The following is a 26622-nucleotide window of genomic DNA, read 5'->3' as shown; positions in this document are numbered from 1 at the left end:
CAATAATATTCCACCCGATTACTATCAAAGAAATGCACTAATTGAGTGAAGATTGTAAAAGAAAGTCTGTACCACAAATAGACAAATGCCACCATCACTGATTAAAGAACACTGTCCAGTGACCTCAATGATTCACTGAAAAACCTAGCTGGTGACAACTTTTTAAGGGTCAGTTCAAAATAAGTAATAATTGTAGACATCAAGGCAATCCTTCCACTCCAATGAAGCAGTTAAACAGTGAAGGTCATAGGGTTTTCGCAGCCCCATAAAGGAGGAGTTAAGAGCAATTAGACAAAATGGATGCTGTAATCCCACTTTCCAGGCCCGAGAGCCAGGCTAAATCAGAGCTCCAAGTTTCCACCTCACTGTTCAGAAACTGGCAGTGGACTCCAAGTGAGAATTCCATAACTTGATTTCACTCTCGCCAATGCTGACTGCATGTTTCTTCGGAATGTCTGCAGCCTTGAGAGAGAAAAAAAAAATCAACCAAATCCATGGATGATGCTATGAACTTTCCACCTAGGTTGGAGTCCCAAGAGTATTCCTTCAACACTCAGGAATGTTGCTGAAAACTACCCAGTCAGCTCAACCGCACTGCTTGAAGAGCTACCCCAAAGTGTTAGACAAAACCGTGGCCACAGCCACCGTTTCTCAATCAAGTTCAGCCCCTGGGCCAGCAGCGTCAGCATCACTGGAAAGCTTAGTCACACAGATTCTCAGGTTCTGCCCCAGGCCCACTGGATCAGAATCTGCAATCACGTCAAAATTTGACAAATGCTAGCCTGAGTTTCCCTGATGGAGTAATGGAAATATAACAAAGTATACACACAGGAAAAGCAAAACAAAACGAAGTTGAAGGAACGCAGATAAAATAATCATGTGTGGGATCATGGGGGACTTCTCCAAGTCCTGCACATCTGCAGTTCTTAACTTTTTACGACCGGTGCTATTTCTTCTGCAATCGGAATTGATTTTTAAAAGGAGCCAACACCCTCTCTCTCTAGCTAAGCCAACTTGAAAGGTGAAATCACTGCCCTCCCCCCTACGTGGGATCAGACACCCAGGGAAGTGAATCTCCCTGGCAACGTGGAATACGACTCCCGGGGAGGAATGTAGACCCAGCATCGTGGGATGGAGAACATCTTCTTGACCAAAAGGGGGATGTGAAAGGAAATGAAATAAGCTTCAGTGGCAGAGAGATTCCAAAACGAGCCGAGAGATCACTCTGGTGGGCACTCTTACGCACACTTTAGACAACCTTTTTTAGGTTCTAAAGAATTGGGGTAGCTGGTGGTGGATACCTGAAACTATTAAACTACAACCCAGAACCCATGAATCTCGAAGACAGTTGTATAAAAATGTAGCTTATGAGGGGTGACAGTGGGATTGGGAATGCCATAAGGACCAAACTCCACTTTGTCTAGTTTATGGATCGATGTGTAGAAAAGTAGGGGAAGCAAACAAACAGACAAAGGTACCTAGTGTTCTTTTTTACTTCAATTGCTCTTTTTCACTCTAATTATTATTCTTGTTATTTTTGTGTGTGTGCTAATGAAGGTGTCAGGGATTGATTTAGGTGATGAATGTACAACTATGTAATGGTCCTGTAAACAATCGAAAGTACAATTTGTTTTGTATGACTGCGTGGTATGTGAATATATCTCAATAAAATGATGATTAAAAAAAAAAAAAAAAAAGTAGTGATAGGAGGCTATGATAAACGAATTTTGGGTCACTGCCATTTGCCACCTGTCTTTTTCACATTTTATTATCTGGTTAATATAGTATTATTTAGTGTAAACTAAAACTGTTAGGTTGCTTTTGTTGGTGCATTTATTTCCAATGAACTAGTAAAATTACAAATAGAAATTTGGAAGCTTTATTTGGCTCCATCATTCTTTAGAAAAATTCTGTTTATTTTCGATTATATACTTAAAAATGTTATCTTTCTGAATGTTTATGTAAACTGTCTGAATGAAGGAGTTTTTGTTAAACTTTGAATAAAGTTTTAGGTCTTTCTTCAAAAAAAAAAAAAAAAAAAAAAAAAAAAAATAAAATAAAAGGAGCCAACACTCTCGCTACACTGATTTTTAAAGGGACCGAGAGAGAAGTGCCCAGCATCACCCATGCCACACTGTAGTGCAGACTTCAGGAGGTGTTACGTGAAGTGGACGGTGCCGGCCAGCCGGCCTCTCCCACGCCGACAGCTGAGGGAAGCTCGGGCGCTAGCAGATTCGGCCCCCCGGTCCTCGAAACCTCCTCCTGCCAACCCTGGGGTGTGCAGAACCTCTGGTCGGAACTGGAGTTGCAGCGGGAGCGTCCCACAGTCTCGGTAACTTTCCCTGGTAATAAATAAATAAATAATGGCCGTAAGTGCTGGGAGAGCAGGCCCTAAGATATTTTTCCCCCGATGCGATAAGACAGGGAGAAGGAGGGATGTGTAAGTGTTGATCCGTTCCGGAAGGCGCTCCAGGAGAGCTCAACTGGGCGAAAGCGGCAGCCTCAGCTCCAAACTAAACGCGCTTTTCTCAGCTGGAGTTGTTTCTCCCAAAGCGAAAACTGCAAGAGGGCGGAGAGGAGCTCCGAGAGAGAAAAGCTTCAGCTGGCGTCCACGGTGGACCCAGTCCTCCTAGGCAAGCCTCCGCGTCTCCCCACCCTCCTCTGCCGCCCGGCCTCCTCCCTTTTGCAGGGGGTGGGCGGGAGGCCGCCGAGGCAGGATGCGCGTGCGTTTGCGCTCGCGCAAATACGGCTGGAGGAGTCCTGTTCCTCGGGCATTTTCCGAGGAAGTCTGGAGCAATTAGGCTCAGTCCGGGGAGAGCGAGCAAGCGAGCGGGCGGTGCAGCCGGCGTGTCTGGGCCGCCTCGCAGGGAGGGAGGGGGCGGCCGGCCGCCCGGCGGCGACCCCGGGCTCCGGCCGCCACCATGGGCTTCGAGCTGGATCGTTTCGACGGCGATGTGGACCCAGACCTGAAGTGCGCCCTTTGCCACAAAGTCCTGGAGGACCCACTGACCACGCCGTGCGGTCACGTCTTCTGTGCCGGCTGCGTGCTGCCTTGGGTGGTGCAAGAGGGCAGCTGCCCGGCCCGCTGCCGCGGTCGCTTGTCGGCCAAGGAGCTCAACCACGTCCTGCCACTCAAGCGCCTCATCCTCAAGCTGGACATCAAGTGTGCGCACGCGGCGCGTGGTTGCAACCGGGTGGTCAAACTGCAACAGCTGCCCGAGCACGCCGAGCGCTGCGACTTCGCGCCCGCGCGCTGCCGCCACGCAGGCTGCGGCCAGGTGCTGTTGCGGCGCGACGTGGAAGCGCACATGCGTGACACGTGCGACGCGCGGCCGGTGGGTCGCTGCCAGGAGGGCTGCGGGCTGCCTCTGACGCACGGCGAGCAGCGCACTGGCGGCCACTGCTGCGCCCGGGCTCTGCGGGCGCACAACGGCGCGCTACAGGCCCGCCTGGGCGCGCTGCACAAGGCGCTCAAGAAGGAGGCGCTGCGCGCGGGTAAACGCGAGAAGTCGCTCGTGGCTCAGCTGGCCGCGGCGCAGCTAGAGCTGCAGATGACCGCGCTGCGCTACCAGAAGAAGTTCACTGAGTACAGCGCGCGCCTCGACTCGCTCAGCCGAAGCGTAGCCGCACCGCCCGGCGGCAAGGTAGGCGTCCGCTGCCCGCCCCATCCCCTGCCGGACCCCGAGGCTATCCAGGTCCGTGTCCCGTACCTTTGGGCACAAGGATGCCTGAAGCATCCCTTCGTCCCTCTTTTTCCACTTTTTGCCAGCGGTCTCATCACGAACAGGTCACTGAACTTATCTAAGCTTGGAAAAGGTGCTGCCAGTAGACAGACACAGGGTGAAATACAGCTATGCACCGTCAGGAATTCCAGAAAAACTAAAAAGGAACCCACAGCCAAGCCTAGAGTAAGGAATAAGAGTATTGCTCCGGAGTCAGAACTGTATTCAAATGCTTTGCTATTCAGACCAGCTGGATGCACTTAGGAAGTGGCTTAACCTCCCTGAAAGCTGCAAACTGTGGCCTGTATAGACACGACACAGGATGAAATTGAGAGGGTGGGCTATATCCATGCATCTTCAGGGATTGCAGAAAGAGTACAGGCAACTCCCAGGTAGTGTAGAGTAAGTTAAGAAGGATACCAGAAGAGGCCTCTGGGGTACAAGCTGGATTCAGTTGGGAGCTTTGCTGCCAAGTGGCTGGTTGACCTTGAGCAAGATTCTTAACCTCTCTAAAGTTGGAAACTGTGGTCCCTAGAGACATGACACATGGGTACCCTCCAAGGTAGTTTGTTTGGGGATCCCATTGAGAATTGAAGAAACCCGCTACCAAATGTAAAGTAATAGTTAACAGCAAATTTTCTAGATTTAGAACTGTTTTCAAATCTGGGGTTTCTGCTAACCAGCTGACATAGGGCTTAACCTCCAGGTGTCTCAGTTTCCCTAAATGTACAGTCGTTTGTAGCCAGGATTCAAGGAGAGTCTTGTTGAGTAAATGCTGAACAAGCTTACCTGCAGTTATTTTTAATACCTCCACCTGGGTCATCCTTTGCCCTCCTGGTAGGTGGTAATTGTAATCACCTCCACCAATGAGGTTTTATTTTGCTCCAGGCACTGTGCTAAGGGCTTCCCCATTGTTTCCTTTTTAATCAAGTGAGGTAGATGTGATGCTTCCTGTCTTGTAGATGAGGAAACTGAAGCTGTTAGGGGTAGTTGTGTGCAAACATTTGCAGAACTTTTAGGTGCCAGAGCTGGGTTTTGAACCCATGTGTGCCCAAGCTCTTAGCCACTATTTTGTTGCCTCTCACTGTAACCAGAAGTACTATTTATTGACTGTTTGTTTTGTGCTAGCAACTGTGGTGAGCACTTTACGTGCATTATCTATTTAATCCTTTGAAAGGAAACAGGCTCAGAGAGGTTTTGTAACTTGCCCGAAGTCAAACAGTGATTTGAAACAGGGCTGGGATTCAGGGTTTCCCTCAGGATTCTCAGCCTTGGGGCTGTTGACATTTTGCGCTAGATAATTACTTGCTATGGGGCCTGTCGGATCCTGATGTAGGATGTTTAACAGCATCCTGGCCTCTACCCACTAGATGCCAGCAGCGCTTACCCAGTCATGACAATGAAAAATGTCTCCAGTGGTTGTCAAGTGTCCTCTTGGGAACAAAACAGCCCTGGTGGAAAACCACTGCTTTCCCAGTTTGTAGAGGCCACATTTTCACTGACTGGGTGCTTCTGCCCCTCTCCCCCGAGGTGGGGGAAGGGCCATGCTGCTGCCACTTTGGTTGCCGTACCCCAGATGGCGTGACAGAGAGGGCCACATACTTGCCTGAGAGGCCCCCAGGGGGCCTGTGTCTGCTTTTCCTTGCCCTGCCCCCTTCCCCCATATGTGTACATCAGGCCTGCAAGTTTTCCAACTCTTCCCCTTTTTGGCCCCCGGCCTGTCTCTCAGCTGCAGCCTCAGCAGCTGGCCGTCTCTGGGTGAAGGACAAATATTTACAGCTCCGCGGCTCATCCAGGACCGCACAGGCACACAAAAGATGAGTGTGAGCCTGCGAGTCACTGAAACAGAGGGCGAAGCTTGGTCTTTGAAGAGGCGCCGGGATTGGGGGTGAAGGAGTTCCCGAGTTTCCCCCGTGTATGCTGTCATCTGGACTTCCTATGTAGTTTTAAGTGATGCTTATTTATAAATAAGCCATTCACTCCCCCGGAGTTTACACAGCATTCATTGTTAAGCTAGTTTATTATTTCTTCTTGCCTTTCTGTTTTTTTTCTGGAGTGTTTGGGTAAACTTCTCTCAGAATCAAAAATGTAATACTTGAATCAAAACTATGGATTTATTTGAAGCTCTGTTGGCTGGGTGGGTAGGATAATTGAGGTTATTAAGATTAGGGACAAGATGTTGCCTTTTGAGCCTCTAGAGAAAGTTTCCTCATGGAGTTGGAACCCTGCTCAGCACTTCCCCAGATCTCAAGGCTGGCTTTGAGGACATCCAAGCAGGGCCTGGCCTGAAAGCTGTAAATGGTTGCTCTAGTCTCCCGACCCAGTGAGGTTTGTTCCTCTTCTGCAAAGTTAACTCTCTCTGGCCCTTGCTGAGACCATTTCCTCTTGCAGCATCAGCCAGAAAAACGCATCCCACTGGAAGCTGTTTAAGAGTCTGTTTATTTCATTGGGCTGACTCTCTGCGCCTGCTGGGTACTGTTTATTCTCTTCCAAAAAGCAGAAAGCATTTGTATCGCTTGGGAGCTCTCATGTATAACACTTTTATTATTTTTTTTTATAAGTCCTAATGTTTACCACTTTGTTACAAGTTGAGGTAGGTAAAAAACACTCAGAAGACTTTGGATACTAGTTCTTTAAGGCCTAGAATTTGTTCCATAAAACAATCCTGTCATCATTTAAATGATCTTAGGTTTCTAGTTTTTGATACCTGCTGAGTATTTTGCTGTCCCTCATAGGCCTTTTCTTGTAAAATGTGAGCTAGAGCGGGGCTTCTAAAACCGTGGTATGATGGAAATCACCTGGAGAGCTTGTTAAACCAGTCAGATTCTGAATCCTACCCCTTGAGATTCTGATCCAGTAGGGCTGGGGTGGGCCTGCAATTCTGCATTACTTGACAAGGTCCCAGGTGAATGCTGGTCCACCTATCGCCCTTTGAATAGCACTGAGCTAAATGATGTTTAGGCTCAAGAATAGCTATAGACTCAATATGCATGTGTCTCTTCCACACAGTGATGGTTTTTCTGGTTATTGTCTAAACACCCTTCCTACATGTTTTAAGAAAGACCAAGGTAAAGTTCTAAAACCCAGACTACCTAGCAGTTATAAAATAGGTAAACGTGGCCTAGAAAGGTATCTCTAAGAGCTCTGAAGCTGCAGCATTTTGGTGAGGCTACACTTAAGTTAAAGAATTTTTCTCCTAGCTTCAGTATCCCACTCTAACTTACCCACCTGATTCTAAAAGCAGTATCCTTTTTTTTTTTTTTTTTTTTTGCTTTCCAGGAAAGGCAAAGTTCTGGACGTAGCTTTCCTTGGGTTTGTTGAGAAACTTGTGACCCATCCCTATTTACCTTCTACTTTGTCACTCCTGTGCCATCTGCCACTAAGTTCTGTTGATTTTGCCTCCTAAAAACCTTCTCACCAGCCCTGTCAAATGGTCACATCAGCCTAAAATTAACATTTGGTACTGGATAATTTTTTGTTGGGGATGAGGTGTCCTGTGCATTGTAGGATGTTTAGCATCATCTGTGACCTCTACTCACTAAATGCCAGTAGCAGCACTCCCCCCGCCCCTTCCTGCATCCTGGGCATGACAATGAAAAATGTCTCCAGTCATTGACACAAGTCTTTTTGGGGGCAAAATTGGCCCTGGTGGAGAATCACTGCTCTCAACTACCATCATCACTTCCCTGGACCACAACACCTGCTTCCTCCACCCTCTATCATACTTCTCTTCAATTCATTCTTTACCTGGGTGCAAGAATAATCTCTTAGAAATGTAAATCTGATATCACTTTCCCTTCTTCAACCCTTCTTTGCCTTCTAGTCTCTTTTGGGTGGCAGTAAGGTTACAGCGTGCTGTGGATCCCACTGGCCTTTGCCTCCTTGTCCCCTCTTTATTTTCTCCGAGACTCACTGGTCTCTGGCAGTTCCATGAATATGTGTATCAGCTCCTTCCTGCCCCTGAGCCTTTGCACCTGTTCTTCCCTCTGCCTGGAACAGTCTTTCTTACTACTCATAGCCTTCTGTCCTTCCTGTCTCAGCTCAGGCACACCACCTCCAGGAAGCCCTCTCTGACTTTACAGACTATGTCTGGGGCCCTGACTCTTTGACTTTGATGCTCCTCCTTCCTGACAGTTATTGCAGCTATAACTAAATTATTGGGCGAGTTGTTGATCATCTGTCTCTGGCAAGGATCATGGCTGTGTCATTCAGGGCTCTGACCTGGCACTAGATACATTGCTGCACACACTGTAAGCTCTTGGTATATATTTGTTGGGTGGATGAATTCAAAATCCAAATGGCTGTCTTGTCAGGTATTGACACTTTCAAGATTGCTGACCAAGACTGGGCTTGTATTAAAAAAGAAGAGTTTTTTCTATGACCCCCAAGTTAACAAAATTGTTTCCAGGTTTTTGGGAGACATTCTTTTTGTTCCGCTAGATCCACCCAGATCAAGATATATAGATCCACAAGTCCCAGAAACTGTTTTGTTCATTTCCCAGTTCCTGGAGATATGTAAATCTAATAGACAGTTGTATCAGAAGGTGTTCCAGATGTCCAGACACCTTGAAATGTATCTCTCAGTGTGTTCCTCTTTCACTATGTTTTCTGTTTCTGAAGAGCTTCAGCAAATAGCCATACCAGAGTATGTCTATAACAGCCCAGCCTGGATCAGCCAAGGGAATTATAAAAGCTGTCATGTCCATTTCATCTTAGTGGTTTATATAGAAAATCAGGACTTGCTTTACAAATACGTTATCCAGTTATAGTGGATTACGTGATCACAACGGGACAGGTTGGATTGGGAATTGTGTTGTGATTTATCTGTAGTGGTTCTTTCTGTGTTCAGAAATGATGCTTTCCTCTTTGTAAAAATATTTGATGAGTAAAAATCTATTTATACGGCAGTTATGCATTGGACTATAGACCAAAGAGCTTAAAAATAAAAGGAAAGGAAATAATATTCATTGAGTTCCACTGGGTATTAGATGCCATGGGTGCTTTACGTGGGTACATACATTAGTTTCTTCATTGTCTTCATTAGGTGGACCTCCTTATTTGGTAGGAGAGCAAATTATAAAGAGGTAAGTTGATACCAGAAGTTACACAGATTCTCAGTGTAGAGCTGGGATTTGAACCCAGCATTTCCTGAGTTCAAGCTCATACTCAGTTACCAAAATAAGAGAAACATTTTCTGCTGGCCAGTGCCCCTCTAACTTACAAAGGATTGTTGTTATTACGTACCAAGCACTATATGGACTGGAGTTTGGATGTGTTAGTTTATTTTGTCTTCAGAAAGACCCTGTGAGGTAGATCTGTTACAAAAGACCCATTGCCCTCCATATTACAGATGGAAAAACACAGGCTCAGAAGGTTAAATAACTTGCCCAGCATTCTCCTTTGGCTCATTTTAGTTTATCTGACGGCTCCTGGTCCATGCTGATGAAATGCGTTCATCCCATGCCATAATTTCCATTTTCATAGGTCTGGTGGAGGGAACATTGAGTAGAAAACAAATAGATCCTGGTCTTAATAGTTAAAAAATAAATAAAAAGAACATAAGGAGATGGTGTCTTTCATGGAATAGTGGCTCATGTCTTTAATTTTTACCCTAGTTATCATAAGAGTAGTTAACAATAGAATCTAAATTAGGTCCTCCCAAAGTAGTCATTTGGTTCAAGTCCTCGCATTCTTATTCACCATGTGCCAGATGTTACACTGGTCACTGTTAGATACGAGACAAGCCCGAGCAGTTTAAACCCATGGGGTCACTCAGACACCCACTTGTGCTTTTGGAACCACACCACTAGCCTTAACAATTCTTTTCTCACTCAGTCTTTTTAGCCATGGGTTAGCCTTGGTCCCCACCCCTGACTAAAGCTGTCCTAATAAGCCTGTTCCAATAAGAAGGGAAAGTGGTGTTAACATAATGATTACTCTTGTAAAGAAAATAACAGATGGACCTGAGCGTCCGATTCCTCACCCATTCCATAAGTAAGTTTACAGGGGAACCTAAGGGACAGAGATGCTGTGTGACCTCTGTGGGAGGGGACCCTGCAGCAGCCCCACTCCCTGGGGGGAGTTTGGATGAGCTTTTCCCTGGCCGTGGGCAATGGGTGTACAGAGATGTCGACCCCAGAATTTTGCTAAAAGCTATTTTTGGGGGCCTGTGACTTTGCTGTGCGTGAACCGGAAGAGGGACAAAGTCCCCCCAGAGGTGGGTCAGGGTTGGATGCAGGCCTCATGTGGGTGGGCAGGCCGCAGGGTCTCTTGGACAGAGCCGGCGTGTTGTGGGATGGAGTGGCTGATGTTGGGGTTCACACCCACCCTCTGCCTTCTTGTCAGGAAGCTCTGGAGGGGTCCTCTAAGGGAGCCTTCCCTGCGCCTTAGCAGTCTCATCTTGAAGATGGGTTAAAAATATACCTGCTGATTAGGTTGTCATTAGGATTAAATGAGGTGATGTGTGTAAACTACACAGTAAGACTCATTGGGCATTTGTTGAATGTCTGTGAAGGTGCCTGGCACCTGTACGTTTTTAGAGAGTGTTCAAATAAATTACTAAAGAAGCATTAGAAATTGGAAGTGGTTGTTATGAAGAAGAAGGAAAGCTATTTTATGCAAAGAGTCACAATTTTATCGGGAGTCTTCTGCCCCTGAATGACCTGTTCTCTGGATTTCTACCCTCTGTTTTCAGCAGAGTGAAAAAGTGTGAAAGAGGGATGTTATAGTTAGTTTCACTGTCTCTGGGTAGAAACTCAGATGATTTATTAAAAAGTAGCTTAAAGGCCATAAATAAGTTGAGAGTGCCAGGAATCTTTGAATGTATTGTGGTCATTTTCATTTGTCCAAAACAAATGAACAAAGACAGTGAGAGGTTGGCCATGCAAAGCTACCTTGCTATAAGCAAGAGCATATTGTTTTGCTATTTTACAGTCAGGTAGCTTTTGCTTTCTAAATAAATGCCTCAGTGGATGCCTAAATATTTAAAAAAACTCAAACCACCCTTTGGTCTGTCACTTGGAAATGTTAAAGTGCTGTGGGTCCTTAATTGAGGTGATTATTTAAAACTTTTTATTTTGAAATATTTTCAAACTTACAGGACAGTTAGAAAAATAATTCAAACCCCATATAGAGAACTCCACCATACCCCTAACACCCACACCCAGATCCACCAATTTTAACATTTTGCCACATTTGCACTTCCTTCCTCCCTCCCTCTTTTCCTTTATCCCTTCGTTCCTCTGTCCTTTCTTTCCTTTCTTTTTTTTGTTTAACTATGGGAGCATATATACAACAGAAACTTTACCATCTCAACCATTCCCAAGCATACCATTCCATGCAGTTAATCACATTCCTGCTGTCCCCAATCCCTGACAACCTGTACTCTAATTTCTGTCTCTATGAGCTTGCACATTTTAGGATATTTTCTTTGTAGTTACCATGGGGCTTAAATTTAACATCTTAAATCTTTAATAATCTCATTTGCTTTGATACCAACTTAACTTAAATAGCATAGGTAAACATGTTCCTAAACCCCTCTGTCCCTTATATAAGGGTTTGTTTGTTGTTTGTTTTTTTTTTTTTTGGTGAAGCATTGCTTGTTTTTCACCAGAAAAACACGTGAGCTCAGGAGAAAAATAACAGATGCAAATTGGAAATCAAACGCATGGAAATGGAGAAGTATAAATTTAGGGAGTTTTTAGGTTATTTAGGTATAGCAACAGACTAAAACTTTTTTTTTTTTTTTTTTTTGCCTAAGGAAATAATGAAAATCTTACCTCTCTTACATTATTTTTCAATATCTTATTTGGCTTACGGATGAGTATGAAATATTCTGTGGCTATTGTGATTCCACAAAAGCCATTCCATTGTTCCTTTGCACCTGTGTCCTCGTGCCCTGGGTCTCTTTTTATCCTCTCTGCACTTCTGTTGGTGAGAGCTACATCCTCTAATACTTCCATCAGCCATCTCATTCATTTGCAGTTTATTTTCAAGGATCATCCTAGTGGCTATCTTCAGTCTTAGGCTTGAATGGTTTCCTCTTCTCTTCTTCCTCAAAGAATCCCTTCCTTAGAACTGGAGTTCATTTACAGGGAGGGGTTTGTCCAGGCAGCTTCATCATTAAAACATAGTTTGAACTACAAAAAGGACACAAATACAAAAAGGACAGAAACATCTGAGTGCAGGCAATGAAGATGTCCCCATTTCTTCAGCACAGAACTTCTGGCAGCCAGCTCTGTGTCCTCTTCCCCATAGCCCCCACCCCTGCACATTTTTGCCTGGAGACCAGACTTAACAGTGCTTTCTTGTCACTAGTCAACAGATGGAACTGTCTCCCAGCTGTGTGAGTGAGTCTCTGAGAGCTTTGCACACTCTGAGGCTAAAAGGTGTCCTGTCACCCCAGATACAGTGACTAGTGGTCAGTTAGTTACTTTGCTTAAAACCCACTGGGCAACTTTCCAATGTGGTCAGTTCTCATCTGTGAGTCCCACAATGAGGATAATTGGGGAGCACCCATCACTGGGTGGAAAGAAGTTTTTAGAAAGAGCCTACATTGACGGGGGTTTGGACGGACTCTGGGGCCGCCACACTGATTGGGAGATGGCATGTGTCCAGGCCTCTGAGGCCCGGCCATTTGGTGACAGAGTAATACTAAAAAGAACAGGGATTTTCCCACAGAAAATGGTTCATATTCTTGGATGCTTAAAAAAAAAAACAAAAAAAAACCCAATCCACCATTACATGTCTTTTTGACAAAGTACATTCTATTTTTCCTTTTTTGCTGTGACTCCCTCCTTCCCCCTATCCCCACATTCTTGTCCAGTGAGACGTTAAGTTGAAGCCTGAGTAGATTACAAGTCCCTATTCTTCTTGCTCCTATGGCCATCTCTTTCCAGACCTGGCCATATCATATGTCTTATTTACCTTTCCCAAGCCCCACAGGGTCAGTATCATCTGCTTGTTGCATCCATGTTTCCCGAAGTTCCAGGCTGAGTCCTCCCATTGCCTTATTCATCGTATCTCTCTGCCAGCTCCAGAATAAAGACTATCTATCCAGAACTTACTCCAGAATTCTCCTAGAATGAGCCAGTCTGTCTCCAGTTTTGGAGAAAAGAGAGATGTGTACATAAAGTAGCCCCATCCCTAGTCAGATGGATGTATATATTTTTTTTTCTTAAACTTCAGGACCCAGCATGTCCAAACTTGCTTTCAATGGACTAGTGTAGAATCAGACCTCCATTGCTTGGTTTTTGTGGAAGAGTAATTTATCCCAGCACTGAGCCTTGCTTGAGTTTTGAACATTTACTGTTAGCCACATATTATAGTAAGGTAATTTGTGGGTATTAGCTATCTCATTCAGGCCTCATAGTAACCCCTTGGATTATTCATCGATGGATGAGGAAACCGATCTCGCTTCTGATCTTAACAGCTGAGATCTTAACCATTCTACTGTTTGCCATTCAGGAGAATAAAAACTACTGTTAATGATAAATACTCTTGGAGTATAATAGATAAGTTTAATCTTTGCAACCGTTATTACATAGTTGAAACAAGCCTTGCTTAAAACTCTGGAAAACAAACAAACTTCTAACACTTCGTGACATTTGGATGTGAAGGTTGTGTTTTCAGGTACATAGGTTTAAAGCAGGGTGCAGTAATTCACCTGCATAGCCCAGGGGTCATGGACTGTGGAGTGACTTGGAACCAGGTTCCAATTCTGTTCTCCCACTTCACAGCTGTGCAATCCTGAGCAGATGAATGAATTTCTCTGAGCCTCGCTTTCTCTAGGTATAGAGCTTTGATGTAACATCTGTTTCACAGGACCTGTGTGCTGGCAGAGGTATTTATATGAAGTACTTGACACAGAGACTGTGGCCAGGGAAACTGGAATTTTTTCCCCTCTTTGTTTTACTACAGCAAGCATTGAGATGTTTTCAAAGTGTGGGTTATAGTAACTACTGAAACAGACGACTATTGGTTAAATTTTATTTTAGATGAAAGATACCACTGTTAACACAATGTCTGTGAACAGTTGGGAAGGCAGCAGTGATGGGTGTCTTTTCCCTTATCCCATGTCAATGTGTAAGTTTCTTCAATTGGTAGAATGTAATTGAATGAGAATCTTTTAAATGCCCTCTATCCTGAAGCATTAATCACAGACTAATATTAACATGTTAAAGGTAATATGCTTATGTATGAAGTCCAGTGTTTAACTTCTCTATTCATATTCCTTCTGAAAAATTAGAAATTGAACTGAAGTAGTTAAGGTTGTTTGTGGGGAGGAAAGTGGGAAGGGAAAACCAGACTTGAGCACGGGGTGTCAGAGACTACAAGTTGACCTTTGATAATTCGTTGGAGAATTGAAAGGAGTTCTGTCCAGACAGAGCTTTTCTCTTTTTTTATTTGATCCCTCCTAGCATCCTGTGTTGACTCTTCCACATGGTGATTTACTACTGTAAATCAACCCTAAAATAGGCAGTGCTGTCTAAAGCCATGGCTGCTTAACCCTCCTGGACTAGACTAAATCAAGACACTCGTAGAAGATGAGAACACCCTTCTTTATTCGCAGAGGTGGGAGCTTGGCAAGGAAGCATAGAAAGTCAACTCATTCATTCCAAAACTTTCTTTGCAGACTGCTGTTCAGCTGAGGAATGTTGAATTTCAAGCCTTGTTCCACTTACCCTTTGAGGGAGACCTCTGAGGCCAGGGATAGACTCAGGTGTCCTTGGGCATCTTAGATTGAATCTTTTTTTTAGAAAAATAGTTCAGTAAACACTTTGGGATTTGTTCTGACATTGATGTCCCCAGTAAGACTTCCTTGTAATGAGTTTCTTTTTGAAACTTCCACATTTGAACTGTCTTGGGTGGAACCTAAGATATTCCTAGCCTGTCTGGAATTCTTTTCTACATACTACCCTAAAAATAAGTAGTGTAGAAGAGTAGTTAAGGTCTACAATTGGAGCTTATGGGTTTGAATTCCAGCTCAACCTATTACTAGCTCTTTGACCTTGGATAAGTTTCTTAATGGCTCTCCCTTGGTTTTCATGCTTGTATCATAGGGATGGAATAGTACTAATTTATGAGATTTGTTGAGTGATTAAGTGAAATAAAGCACTTAAATATTGGTATAATTCTGGCACTTAGCCTGCAGTCAATAAGCATTAGCTATTAGCATTGTTAATGTGGTATAGTAACATCTTTTTCTTTCAATTTTTAGTTTTAGAATAAGTGAATCTCACATAATAGATGTAAAACTAGTCTTTTAAACCATGCGATTGTACATGAAATTGTCAAACTAAAGCCAGCTGCCTTGGATTGCTGTACAGTTTTTGTCATTGATTAGTTATGAAAACCAGACATGTAAGATATCTTGCTTAGATTCCCATGTATTTCTAACTTTTTCACCTCTCTAGGAAATGAATCTACCAAGATGTTCAGTTTGCAAGGCAGAAAGTTACACACTGTTTCAGTGAGAGAATCATCATGTTTACATCTCAGAATTGCTAAGTCAAATCTGAATTTTCATTTTGTTACACCAGTGAAAGTTACTGCCTATAAATTGTTTGTACCCAGACTAGACAGTTGTAAAGATTGATAGTGCTGATAGATACTTTTGGTGGTAGTATTTCTTACTGACAAATAAGAAATGAATAAAAAAGGCTGCCATTTAAAGAGACTTTGCTATTTTTTATTAGGTGTAGTGCTTGCAGAAGGTATTACTTTGACTTTATATTAAAATACTATATTTTATGTATCTAGTGAGTGACCCTTCAGAAATGCATTATTTGTTGTGCTGTTCTTATAGGATACCCAGTTCTTTCATCAGGAACTAAATGTCTTTCTCTAATGATATGTTGTCTTTTTTTTTTTTTTTATTGCATGTCAGTAATTGCTAATTGGGCTCAAATGAAATTTTTGAAAACTTTCTGAATTCTGGTGTATGCAAACCAGTCAGGAAAAAGAGTTGTGGCTCCTAGAATTTTAGGCATGGAGATAATTTCTACACAGTGAAGCCCATTGGTTTTTAATCATTGAGTTTGGCTCTGTTGTTTGGAATGAGAGTCGCTCACTGACAACTACAGCAATAAATGAAGCAATGCTCCGGAAAAATCCCTGAGCATTGCAGGTCAGAAGCAGTAGTTTTCCTTTGCTGATGTGGACGTGTAAAAGATAGTTGCGTCCAAGCAGTTCAAACATTGCCATTTATTTCCTTAGAAAAAGTAGTAAGATGACACTTTCTTCAAGAAGCAATAATAGAATAAAATGTCTTTTATAAGTTGCCAGTCTTGTTTGTTTGTTTTAAAAAAAATTTACTATGAAATATCTCATATTTTATAAAGTACCATGTACAGGTTCAAACAGGAAAAGGGAGTGCAGCAAATGCAAGTTTGTCCTCAGTACATGTGGAGTTTTGAGTTTTGCCTGTCCTTCATATAATTGGAAACATTCCATAGGTGTGTCATAGAATTTAATGTTTGAGAATATTAAGTGGCAGTTAGCTCATAAGGTTAAGTCTGTTTTCCCTCGGCTGCCTGTTGGTTGAGTGTTGGTTGAGGTGTCCTGGCACCTCCATCCCTTTTGACTGTTGAACATTGCTCCTGTGTGACCTGCCTGGCTGTTTCTATGTGTTTGGTTTAAAGGGGTTCACAGCTACCAACCTTAAACAGAGTGTTTTCTGTTAGACAGCCCTCATCTCATATGGATTGGACAGTCATTACTTTGTTTTCCCTGTATGTGTGCAGCTGAATTTTCAGGCACTGTCTCCCCACTCCCCACCCCCAAGTCCCCCAAACACAGATCACTATTGACAGGGTTCGCGTGCGCCCAGGCTTCTGAGAAGATTGCTCTTTGAACCTCTCATGACATGACATGAACACTGTGTTGAGAATGGTCGAGCAACAAACAGGGTGTTGGCATCTAGACAGCCAGTGCACAATGGGCCTGTGAAAGGAAAGATGCATTTGCAGACCGAGTCATTGATAGAAAATGTTCATCAGGCATGTCTGGACAGATCTGAACATTCTTATGTGGTCATTCTAGGGTTAGATGGTAGCTAGACATGTTTGTATCCTCCTACACGCAGGACATAGTTTCAGCTTGGGTTCAAAAGGGTTCCTTGGTTAAACATCCTGAAGAGATGTAGGATTTTTAAATGATCAACTCAGTAATCCATGTGTCCACTCAGATGGAAAGAAAATTCCCTTAAGCTGTTTCCTGTTTATAAATAGAATTTTGAACTATTTGTTCCTTGCAGGGTGAAGAAACCAAAAACCTGACTCTAGTCCTGCGTCGGGACTCCGGCTCCCTGGGATTCAATATTATTGGAGGGCGGCCGTGCATGGTATGTTAATTGCTAAAATGTGTTTTTCTCTTTCCTGGTGTGGCTGGCAGAGGGGTCATGGTTTGGGGCATGAGGGGTAGGAAAACTTGCCCACTTCATTCTGTTCTCCATGATTAGAGATTTCATTGTTTATTTGATATCCTGACACTTGGGGGTTTTTATTTAGTCGTGGTCTCCTAGAATCACATTGTCCTGTTAATGCAACAGTGAATCTAAACTGTCTAGCTTTTTGGGTACATTTCTGGCTGTGTACCACTTGAGCTGAGTGAAGTAGCACGTGATGTGGAGCTGAGTGTTGAGTCAGCCTTCTTCCTGAGCTAGAGTAGGGTGACTGGACTGCAAGCCTGCCTTCTGAGTTATGCTCTGTCAAATCTTCATTACTCAGGGAGGCCTTCCTAATTTGTGGATTGTTGCATCCCTTACTTTCTCCTCCCACTGCAGCTCTTTGGCCACCCCATTTATCATCAGCAACTCCTCCAGAAATTCAAATTCAAATCTACCAGGGAGCAAACTGGTACTCGGAGAGTTTGAGTAATTGGCCAGTTTTTCCTCACCTAGGAAATACTGGGAGACTTGAACCCATGATTTTGACTTGTTGCATTGATATTTTGCACACATAATGAGAGTTGGTTGTACTTGATTTACCTTCATAACTACCCCTCCCACTGTTAGTTTTTAATAACTGCTTCAGTAAACCAAGATTCGCTTCATCATTAGATGTTTCAGAGGCTTCTGAGGCTCAAGAGCCCAAACAAGCAAGACAAGTCTATTCTCAGATCTAACTACACCAAAGCATCTTTAGGAAAAGAGAACCCAGTGTTTGAAAAGTTCTTGAAATGGAGGGGTGTTGTCTATGGCTTGTTCATTGTTGGGATCTGGTATGTTAACGCCGAAGCTGCCAGTGAGGGTGGGGTTTGTACCTCAGCAGGGTTGAAACGACACTCCCAGCCTCACTGGAATACGTTTCTACCTAATGCTTGTCAAAGGGCATGTTTTAGGTTATTTTCTTTTTCCTTTTAAATGACTTAAGTACGAACCAGACTGAATTTTATAGCTTTGATAGTGTTCTTGACTTTTTTGTTCTCTTGTGCAAGAACTACATGCTTGTGCCCCAGAGGAAGATTTAATTCCGTATGTGTGTGTTTGTCATGTTGGTTTAAAACAAAAACAAAACAAAAACTTGTCCATATTAGCAGAAATAGTACAATGAAACCTAAGTATCTGCACTGTAACCTGGAAAGTCTGGCAGTTCATTGAGAACATATTAAAAAGCCAGGATGAGCAACAGTTGACACATATTGTTAAGTTACTGGAAGTAGAATGCAGTTGAGATGATGTGTGTGTTTCCAAGGAATTCCTGTGTTAGCTTCTTGGTTAGTTGTGAAAGAGTCTAGCTGGAGTGCTCTGACATAAGGCTTTCGTTGCGTGATACATTGCTAAGACTAATACTCTTAGCAAAGTCACATCATTCATTCATTAGTTCTCATGTCCCTAAAGAAACATCAGTTTGTCTGCTGTATCAGATCTTTTACTTAAGCCCTTGGCAAGTGTACTTCATTGTCAGGTACCCCCAAGATGAAAACAATCCCTTTCATTTTTTCCTTCTTTCAAGCCAGTAAAACAATATAAATCCCAAGTCATGTTAGTTCACCTTGATAAATAGCTTTGACTTAAAGTGTGTTATGAGAGGAGCCAAACAAACTAAGAATAGAGAGATATGTTTTAAGATAAAGAATGTACCTTTCAAGAATGGGCTTGATCTGGTTTTCTTTGATTTTGTGCTTTCTGTATTTCTTTGCATTCTGCCCCACTCCCTACCCCCATCCCAGTGTTAATCTAACTTAAATTCGGGTGTTAGGTCTTGCCTGTCCTCTCTGGTTTTTGCTTGAAATTTTTGATGTTCCTTAAGAAAAATTACTTATATATAATGTAGGACTCTGTGAAACAAAGCGAAGCCAAAACCCCATTCCCTATTCCCCTCTTCATCTCTAATCAAGAAATACAAAGCAGTTAAATAAGAGTAAACAGATCTAATTTCATTTGATATATTGACATCATGACCTAGGGAACTCAGTCTTGTTCATAAATTCTTTGTGGTCCATTGAGACTTTTCAAGTTCCTCTAGTGGAATTTTCTGTAGCCTAGTGGAATATTCTAGTGGACTGTTCATGGACTTCTGAATTCATGTATATTTGTGAGGGTTTTCTGAATGGGAGGGAGTATTGCATACTGAGGACATGCAAGAGAATCAACCTATCCTAAATTTGAAACCCGGTTGTGCCATTTCTTAGCTGTGTGACCTTAGGTAAGTTACTTAACCTCTCTCAGTCTCAGATTTTATTCATCTGTGGCATGGCTAATAATATTACTTACTTCTTGGGGTTATTGTGAGGATTAAGTAATATGTGTAGAGCTATCATTGCACACCTGGAATATAGTTTGTACTCAGTAAATAGAAGCTGTTGCATAACTTTGTACTTACATTTGAGTTGTGCATGTTGGGAGCTACACAAATGGGTTTGGACTACTGCATTAGTAAGGCTGCTGGGTCAGAGAGAGGCGGGCACATAGATACTCAGGCTGTAAAGGGTTATTGTGGAATAGGCTTATGCAGAACAGTGTGATGCTAGGCAGGGATGCCTTTTGAGGATAGTTGATCTAACACAGCACCCACAGTCTTGGAGACCCTTCTCTTGGAAGCGTGTTGATGGAATCCAGATGGCAGTTAGAGACATATCTTTGTCACGTGGTCTTTAATGTTGGGAAAAACACTTACTGCTCATTTTGGGTTGTGATTTTGGTTCCTTCTGATGAATTGTTTTACTTTGAGAGTATATGTGTGCTGCAGAGAGAGAGGGAAAGGGAGGAAGAGAGAAAGACTGAGAGTGTAGAAGTGTGGAATGTGCATATTCCTAACCTCAGTTAATGCTGTTGTGTTTGAAGGGATAAAAATGAACCACATTCAAAGTCATCCCGTTCCCTCTTTAGAATATAGAGGTTTTTTTTTTAATTTTTGCTGTTTGAAGAGGAAAACATATTTTCATATTATTTTTTAACAAGTAATTTCTAACATTTACATGCAGAATAAATATTATTGAAATAGGTTTTCTTATGGCATTATGACAAGTAGGATACATGATGGTAGATTTTGGAGTTTCTGTGGAACATTCTAAACTCACTTTTCAAATAGTTTTGTTTGGAAACCACACATGCTTGTGCTGTTAAATTTATAAATCTGTCTGTTAATCACTAGGAATTTAATCCACACACTTGGAGAGAATTCATCACAGTGTTGTTTGGAAAGAAGTTCATGACCAAGCTCTGTGACTTTTTTCATGAGCTTGCTGGAGCCTTTTGATTTTAAGAAAGGAATAAGTTTTAGCAATGAACTTGCTTCCTTCCCAGAAAGTTTCAGTCCTGACTTCTAATTCAGAGATCTAAAGGGATTTGAGATTGGAGATCAGAATTTATTAGAACTAGGCATGGGGTGGCAGCGGCAGTGCTTTTCTAAGGGAAATCAGGACAATAAAGTACCTATTTTCATTATCAAATTATTAGATATTTTAAAGGTTGATAATACTCTCTGCTGATGAGGATGTGGGAAAACATTCAGACACCCTACCTGATGAACTTTCTGGAGAACAATTTGGCAATATCTATCAAATGCATATATCCTTTGACCCAGCGGTTGCATTGCTAAAGACTTGCCATTAGTGTACAGGAGCAAAGTTTTGCCAAAATACAGGTAGGGAGAGAGTATTGTCACAACACTGTCTATGGTAGCAGCAACTGGAAGCAATGTTAATATTTATCTGTATGTCTGCATGCTGTTCAGCCATTTAAAGGAGTGTGGTAGATATGTGGGACTGAATAGTGAAAGAGCTCCAAGATTTTTAAATAGTTTAACGAGAGAGGCCCAAGGTACACAAGAGCACGCAATCCTGTTTATCTGTGAAGAAAGGAAGAGAGACTTGTTTAGCAGGGTGATGCATTAAAAGGTTTTAGAAAGGTTGTATAAACTACCCATAGATGTTTCACAGGGGACGAAGGGCAGTGGGTTGGGAGTGGCAGAGACTTAACCATTTTATACCTTTTGCTTTGAATTATTTTACCATGTGTGTGTGTTAATTTTAGTTTAAATGATAGTTAGGCAAAGCAAACAGTTTTTATCTCATCACCACTTCTGACACCAGCAAGAGTCATTTACTGTTTCAAGAGTATAAGCTTTAGTTTCATGACCAACCTAATGCCTAGCATTCATGTGTGTGTTTTCTTAACCCAAAGGACAACCAAGATGGATCATCCACTGAAGGAATCTTTGTATCCAAAATAGTCGACAGTGGGCCTGCAGCCAAAGAAGGAGGCCTGCAAATCCACGACAGGATTATTGAGGTATGTGAATGCTGGCCAGTGTCTTTTAATAGTCTGAATGCCATCCCATCTTCCTCTGGCTCAAAGCAAAATGTTTGATGGGGGAGGGTGGCCTAAAATGGTAGATGGTTAGGCAGGAGGCAGATTTTCCTATCACATGGGACCAGATTGAGTGTTGATTTCTTTGGTGTTAAGTTTTTGTTAAATATAGAGAAGCCAGATTATGAGTGGCGTGTTCACGATGTGGCTCTTTTCATGCAGAATTGCATCTGTTTTGTATGCTTCGGTTATAGTTTTGGGTTAAAACCACCGGAGGGTTGTATATTAGTTAGAACCAGATGACCAGTCTCTGGTGTACAAATTGTGTCTCTGTTCATACTGGTTATCAAGGTACCACTGTGTCAGCTTTGGAGTCACTCCAAGGCTTTGAGCTCAGGGCACACAATTATTGACACAAATGTGTTATTCCCTCTTTTACCTTGGGCTCTGTGCTGTTTGCTTTTTATCAGCTGTGCAAGTTGATTGGCCTGGAATGTGTGGATAAAGGTTGATATTCAGGATGTTCATGGAAATCATCACCAGCTTCTTCATTTTCATTTCTTCACTTGTCATTTCAAACTTTTCCACAGCAGTTTTATACATTTATGCTAAGAAGTAGATCTGTCAGTCCCACTGTCAACACTTTGAAATAGGGTTGCAAAATGTTCTAGGATGTGCTGAGTTGCTGAAAGGGAAAGAATTACTATTGCTTCTTTAAATAGACTTGTGTTGCAAAGTTTAATACAAGTGACTACTTTTTTTGCTGGCATTTTTGACCACTTTTGATTATTCTCTGAATGGGTAAATTCATAAGCTGAATTTTGTTGCATCTTTTATTAGGAAGAACTTAAATGTGAGAATCCAAGATGATATGCCAAATCCCCAAATAAACTCACCTGAGGACCATAGCCATGACATAATGCACTGAGTAGGAAACCAGAAAAATAGCATTGAAACTGATGGGTGTTTGTTGTTCCAAACACATTTGTGTGGCGTCTATGTTTTCTGAGTATTTTGTGTTCTGTTTCAAAACTCTGCACTGAGTGGGAGCCGTGACTGTGAGATAAGCTGTGAGTGAAGTTCATGGAACTCTCTGGAATTTGGCCACATGCTTCTCCTGGGGAAAAGAGCATTGGGAAGACAAAGAACAAAGTCTCGATTTTTATTCTCTCATCTGGACGAATTCTAGAAAGTGCAAAGCATTGTGTTTCAGAATAATTTATATCATCAGGAAAATACGTAGAGTTAAATCCACAGGGAAAACAAACCGAACTCTAGTTAAGGTGGAAGGGTCACTTGTTTGAGGGAGTGGATGCGTTTTGGTAACTTCCATATTAAAAATAATTTGTTTTAAGAACATTATTATCGTTACATCCCCTTTGACTTTTTGAAATGTTCTGGAACTTGAAGCTTTTTCTTGTCATGTATTTTAGGGTCATGTTTTGTACTTCCCAGGTTGGGAGAGTGGATTTTCCCTATCAGGAATTTTCTTGGGCGAGTGCTTTCTTAAGGGCTCAAATGCATATTTACTGTCCTTTTTTTTTTTTTTTTTGAAAACAAATATATTTTCTGATCTATTGTTCACAAAGATAAGTACAGCTTCTGTTGCCAAGGGTTTGGTGGAACAGTCAGTTTCTCTAAGAAATGGAATTTCGTTGCTCTTATGTTTTGCAAATGAGAGATCTACAGCTGGGCAGGATTTTCTCTTGGCAAAGGGCGAACTGTATTTGAAATGTTCAGAACTGTTTCTTGTAAGGTACATTCCCCTTTTGGACAGTATGTAAAATATTAATCATGCCCCAGTGTTGAGATGGAAAGAAGGATAATCACAGTAGAGAAATGATACATGTGTAATTGTAACTGACACACTGTGTACTTCTCACTCACATTCTAATCTCTTTTGACACCTGGGAATTCAGTGATTCCCATGATGTAAAAGTGTGTTCTCTGGTTTACTTCATCTGTGTCCAAGTTGATTTCTAGCCATGAATTTTTTTTTTAAGTTTGTGTTGTTTTTTGTTTTTTTTCTGTTACTAAGTAGTCAGAGGGTCATTTGTTTTTAACCAAATTTCTCCCCTTTTGGGGCAGTGCAGGTGGGCAAGCTCCTGTCAGACCTTTAACTTAAGAACCTTAATTCTTGCAAAAAGATGCTTGTATTAAATCCATAGAGACTAACCGAGTCTTGTCCTTACTGCAACATCTCTACCTGTTATTCTGCTCGAACTGGTATCTGTTGCCTGACACCAAGCAGTGGTTCTAAAACATATCAGACCAGCTCCCCAACCCACTCTGTTTTTTATAACAAATAATTTGAAATGCCACCTATTTTAAATAATGTATGTACACATGAATACATACATAATTTTAAAAATATACGTGCTATAATGTGGTAGGAAAATAAGAGGAAGATGATTTTGATAGAAGTTATGTATCAGCATGTGAATGCTCAGGCTCAGTGACATTGGAAGACCCTGGGAAGTTGTGAGATGCTTGCACCTCCACGTGCGCTCACCGTGCTGCCCCTGTGATGGACATTGCCTGGCACAGCACGGCAGGGCAGTGCTGGTGGCTGAGCATGAGATCATGGGCAGCCTCACCGTCCATGATGAGTTTTGCCACCGTGGTGAACGGGTGTTGGTGAAGTTCTGAGTCCAACAAAGTACAGCCTGTCTTTGATTTACACTGGAGTTGTATTCTTGGGAACTCCCATTTATATTTAAACTGCAAAAAATACTCTGTTTATATGTAAAGCAGAGTTTGGGTCTACGCTCAGGTAGTCATAACAAGTTGATTTTTACCTTCCTGACTGTACAGGGATATGTGAAAGTTGTGCTGGGAGCTGGGTTCTTCGTGCTGTGTGCCTCCTTGTGCATTGGTGGACTTCTGGCATCCCTGGTCACCACCCCAGTTGCTGTGACAGTGATAAGTGCTCCCACAGATTTCCTAAACTCCTGATGGAGGGCACCAGGGAGAACAGTCAACTCAAGATGGAAAGTGAGTTGCTTAGGGACAGGACTGTCAACGTTACCGGCTTTCAGCCTGATGTCCTGAGCTGGCCCGTCATGGAGCTGTGACTGAGAATCTTGGGCCCCCTCATGTCACATGCCTGCCCAGTCCTGTAGCTGCAGCTCTGGAGCCTGACTGGCCCAGGAGCCCATGTTCTCCACTGGAGTTTTGTGTTCTTCACCTTCCCTGGGTCAGAGCAGATGGACTCTCTGCCTGTGCTACCTCACATGGGGTGCGGCAAAACCACCCCTTATCTGGGTGTTAAGCCATTGGTTTTTCAGTGTTTGCTTCTCTCTCTCTCTCTTTTTTTTCTTTTTCACTTTTCCTCCACTCCACCCCCATGCCTTACCTTTCTGTTGTCCCAGGCCCTTTTTCACAACCTGTGGCCCCACATTTGATTACATATATTCACCTCATATTTAGAAAAGAAAATCTGATTTCTCCCTAGTATCTTTTGTAAGCATTTTAAACCACAAATACCCCAGTGGTTTTAGTTTTTAGTTTTTCCTGCTTAGAGCTTGCTATGTGAACTAGGATGCATGGCTCTTATACCATAATACCACCGGAAATCTTAAAGGAAGCTCTGCTTTTATTCCTTTGAACAGTTTTAAACCTTTGGAAGAACCTTTCCAGTGCCCCGAAGATGTGGGTTAGCTAAGCTTACGCATATTTCTCCACTAATGTAACACCTTTCTCCTTGGGCTCTAGAGTCTACTCTAGACCAATCACATTCTACCCAATTGTACTGTAAGTTATTTAGGAGAGAGCAAAAGAAGGAAAATCACGGAAGGTCAGTATTACCCTCACAAATCCCTTAAGGAGGTGCCATGTGGGAAACACATCCTCTCTTAGTACGTCTAGCCAGCTGGATGGCCCCAGCAGTGGGTCATCTCATTGTTTCCTCAGCAGAGTACCATAGGAAATATTTGACTTGTATGTGAGTATCCCATTTGGCAAAATGCTCATGCTGAGAAAAGCACAGGTAAACTGTGACCTACTATGGAATCAGCAAATTCACATTGAGGCATATACTATATATTATTTTCTCTCCCAATGGCATGACTTGCATGTAATTTAAATACCCAAGTAATTCAACTCCACTGAAATTCTCTCTCGATGATTTGTAGAGGCCATCCGCATTGACATCTCTTGACAGTCATCAAGCTTCTTAGGTGGGAGAACTGAACTCACTTTTGCATTGTTCTCATCTCCCATTTGGTGGTAAGTGAATCTCGGTAACAGCTTTGTGGGTTAAATGCAATGTTCTGTTCTGCTTTGAGATAGCAAACTTGATTCTCTGGATGTAGTGAAAGTGGAAGACTTTAGCTCTTGGTTGCCAGTCACCATTTTTGTACAATCTTCTGTAAATACACATTCATCTCAGAAGTGTTATGATTTGAAGACCCAAGGATATAATCTCAGATGCTGTGTAACCTCAGAGGCGGGTGTGTAAACCAGTTATTCTCTGTTTTGTTTGCCCTAGGTTTAATCAGTCTGTCATTGCCAACAAGACTGGGTTACAGTGTAGATTAGAAAGGATTAGCAATGCCTTCTCTCCTGCAGCCAGGCAACCTGGGAAAGCAAACTTGTTAGAGAAGATAATGTTCTATGATCAACTAAAATTGCAGAATGGCATGTGAATTTACCTCAAAGAGCGTTTATCAAAATACAAAAAGGAATAAAACACTCCCCTTTTTTTTCCTTTTAGGTTTTTATTTTGAAATAATTTCAGACTTACAGAAATGAATTCCTGTACACTCTTTATCCAGATCCTCCAGATGTTAATATTTTGCTGCATTTATCCTTTTCTCTCACTACTCTTTATCCTTAAGTATATCAGTGTGTATTTTTTAAAGAATAAGGACATTCTTTTACGTACAGTACAATTATATAAATAAGGAAATTAACGTTAGAGCACTATTATCTTATCTACAGAGTTTATTCAAATTCTACTAATAGTTCCTGTAATGTCCTTTATAGCAAAAGGAAATCCCAGATCATGCGTTTTATTCAGTTGTCATATTTCTTTAGTCTCTTTTACTTTAGAATAGTTCTTCAGTTTTTGCCTTCCCATGTCATTGGTATTTTTGAAGAGTACAAGCCAGTTAGTTTGTTGAATGTCCCTCAGTTGGGGTTTGGCTG

The 26622-nt window shown here is 42.3% G+C and overlaps 1 protein-coding gene across 1 annotated transcript in view; it reads left to right on the top strand.

Moving 5' to 3' along the window:
- Positions 1-2825: 2825 nt before the first annotated feature.
- The window catches only part of PDZRN3 (PDZ domain containing ring finger 3), a 244172-nt gene continuing 220375 nt past the window's right edge, over positions 2826-26622 (top strand). The window contains exons 1-3 of the mRNA XM_037800394.1: positions 2826-3644; positions 16978-17064; positions 21349-21456. Of these exons, the coding sequence (XP_037656322.1) occupies positions 2922-3644; positions 16978-17064; positions 21349-21456 (918 nt within the window). The 5' untranslated portion in view covers positions 2826-2921. The remainder of the gene's footprint in view (positions 3645-16977; positions 17065-21348; positions 21457-26622) is intronic.

This window comes from Choloepus didactylus, chromosome 1 (assembly GCF_015220235.1).
Source record: "Choloepus didactylus isolate mChoDid1 chromosome 1, mChoDid1.pri, whole genome shotgun sequence".
NCBI classification, from domain to species: Eukaryota; Metazoa; Chordata; class Mammalia; order Pilosa; family Megalonychidae; genus Choloepus; species Choloepus didactylus.
The sequence above is the reverse complement of the archived record's forward strand: the minus strand, read 5'-3'. Positions and strand labels throughout refer to the sequence as shown.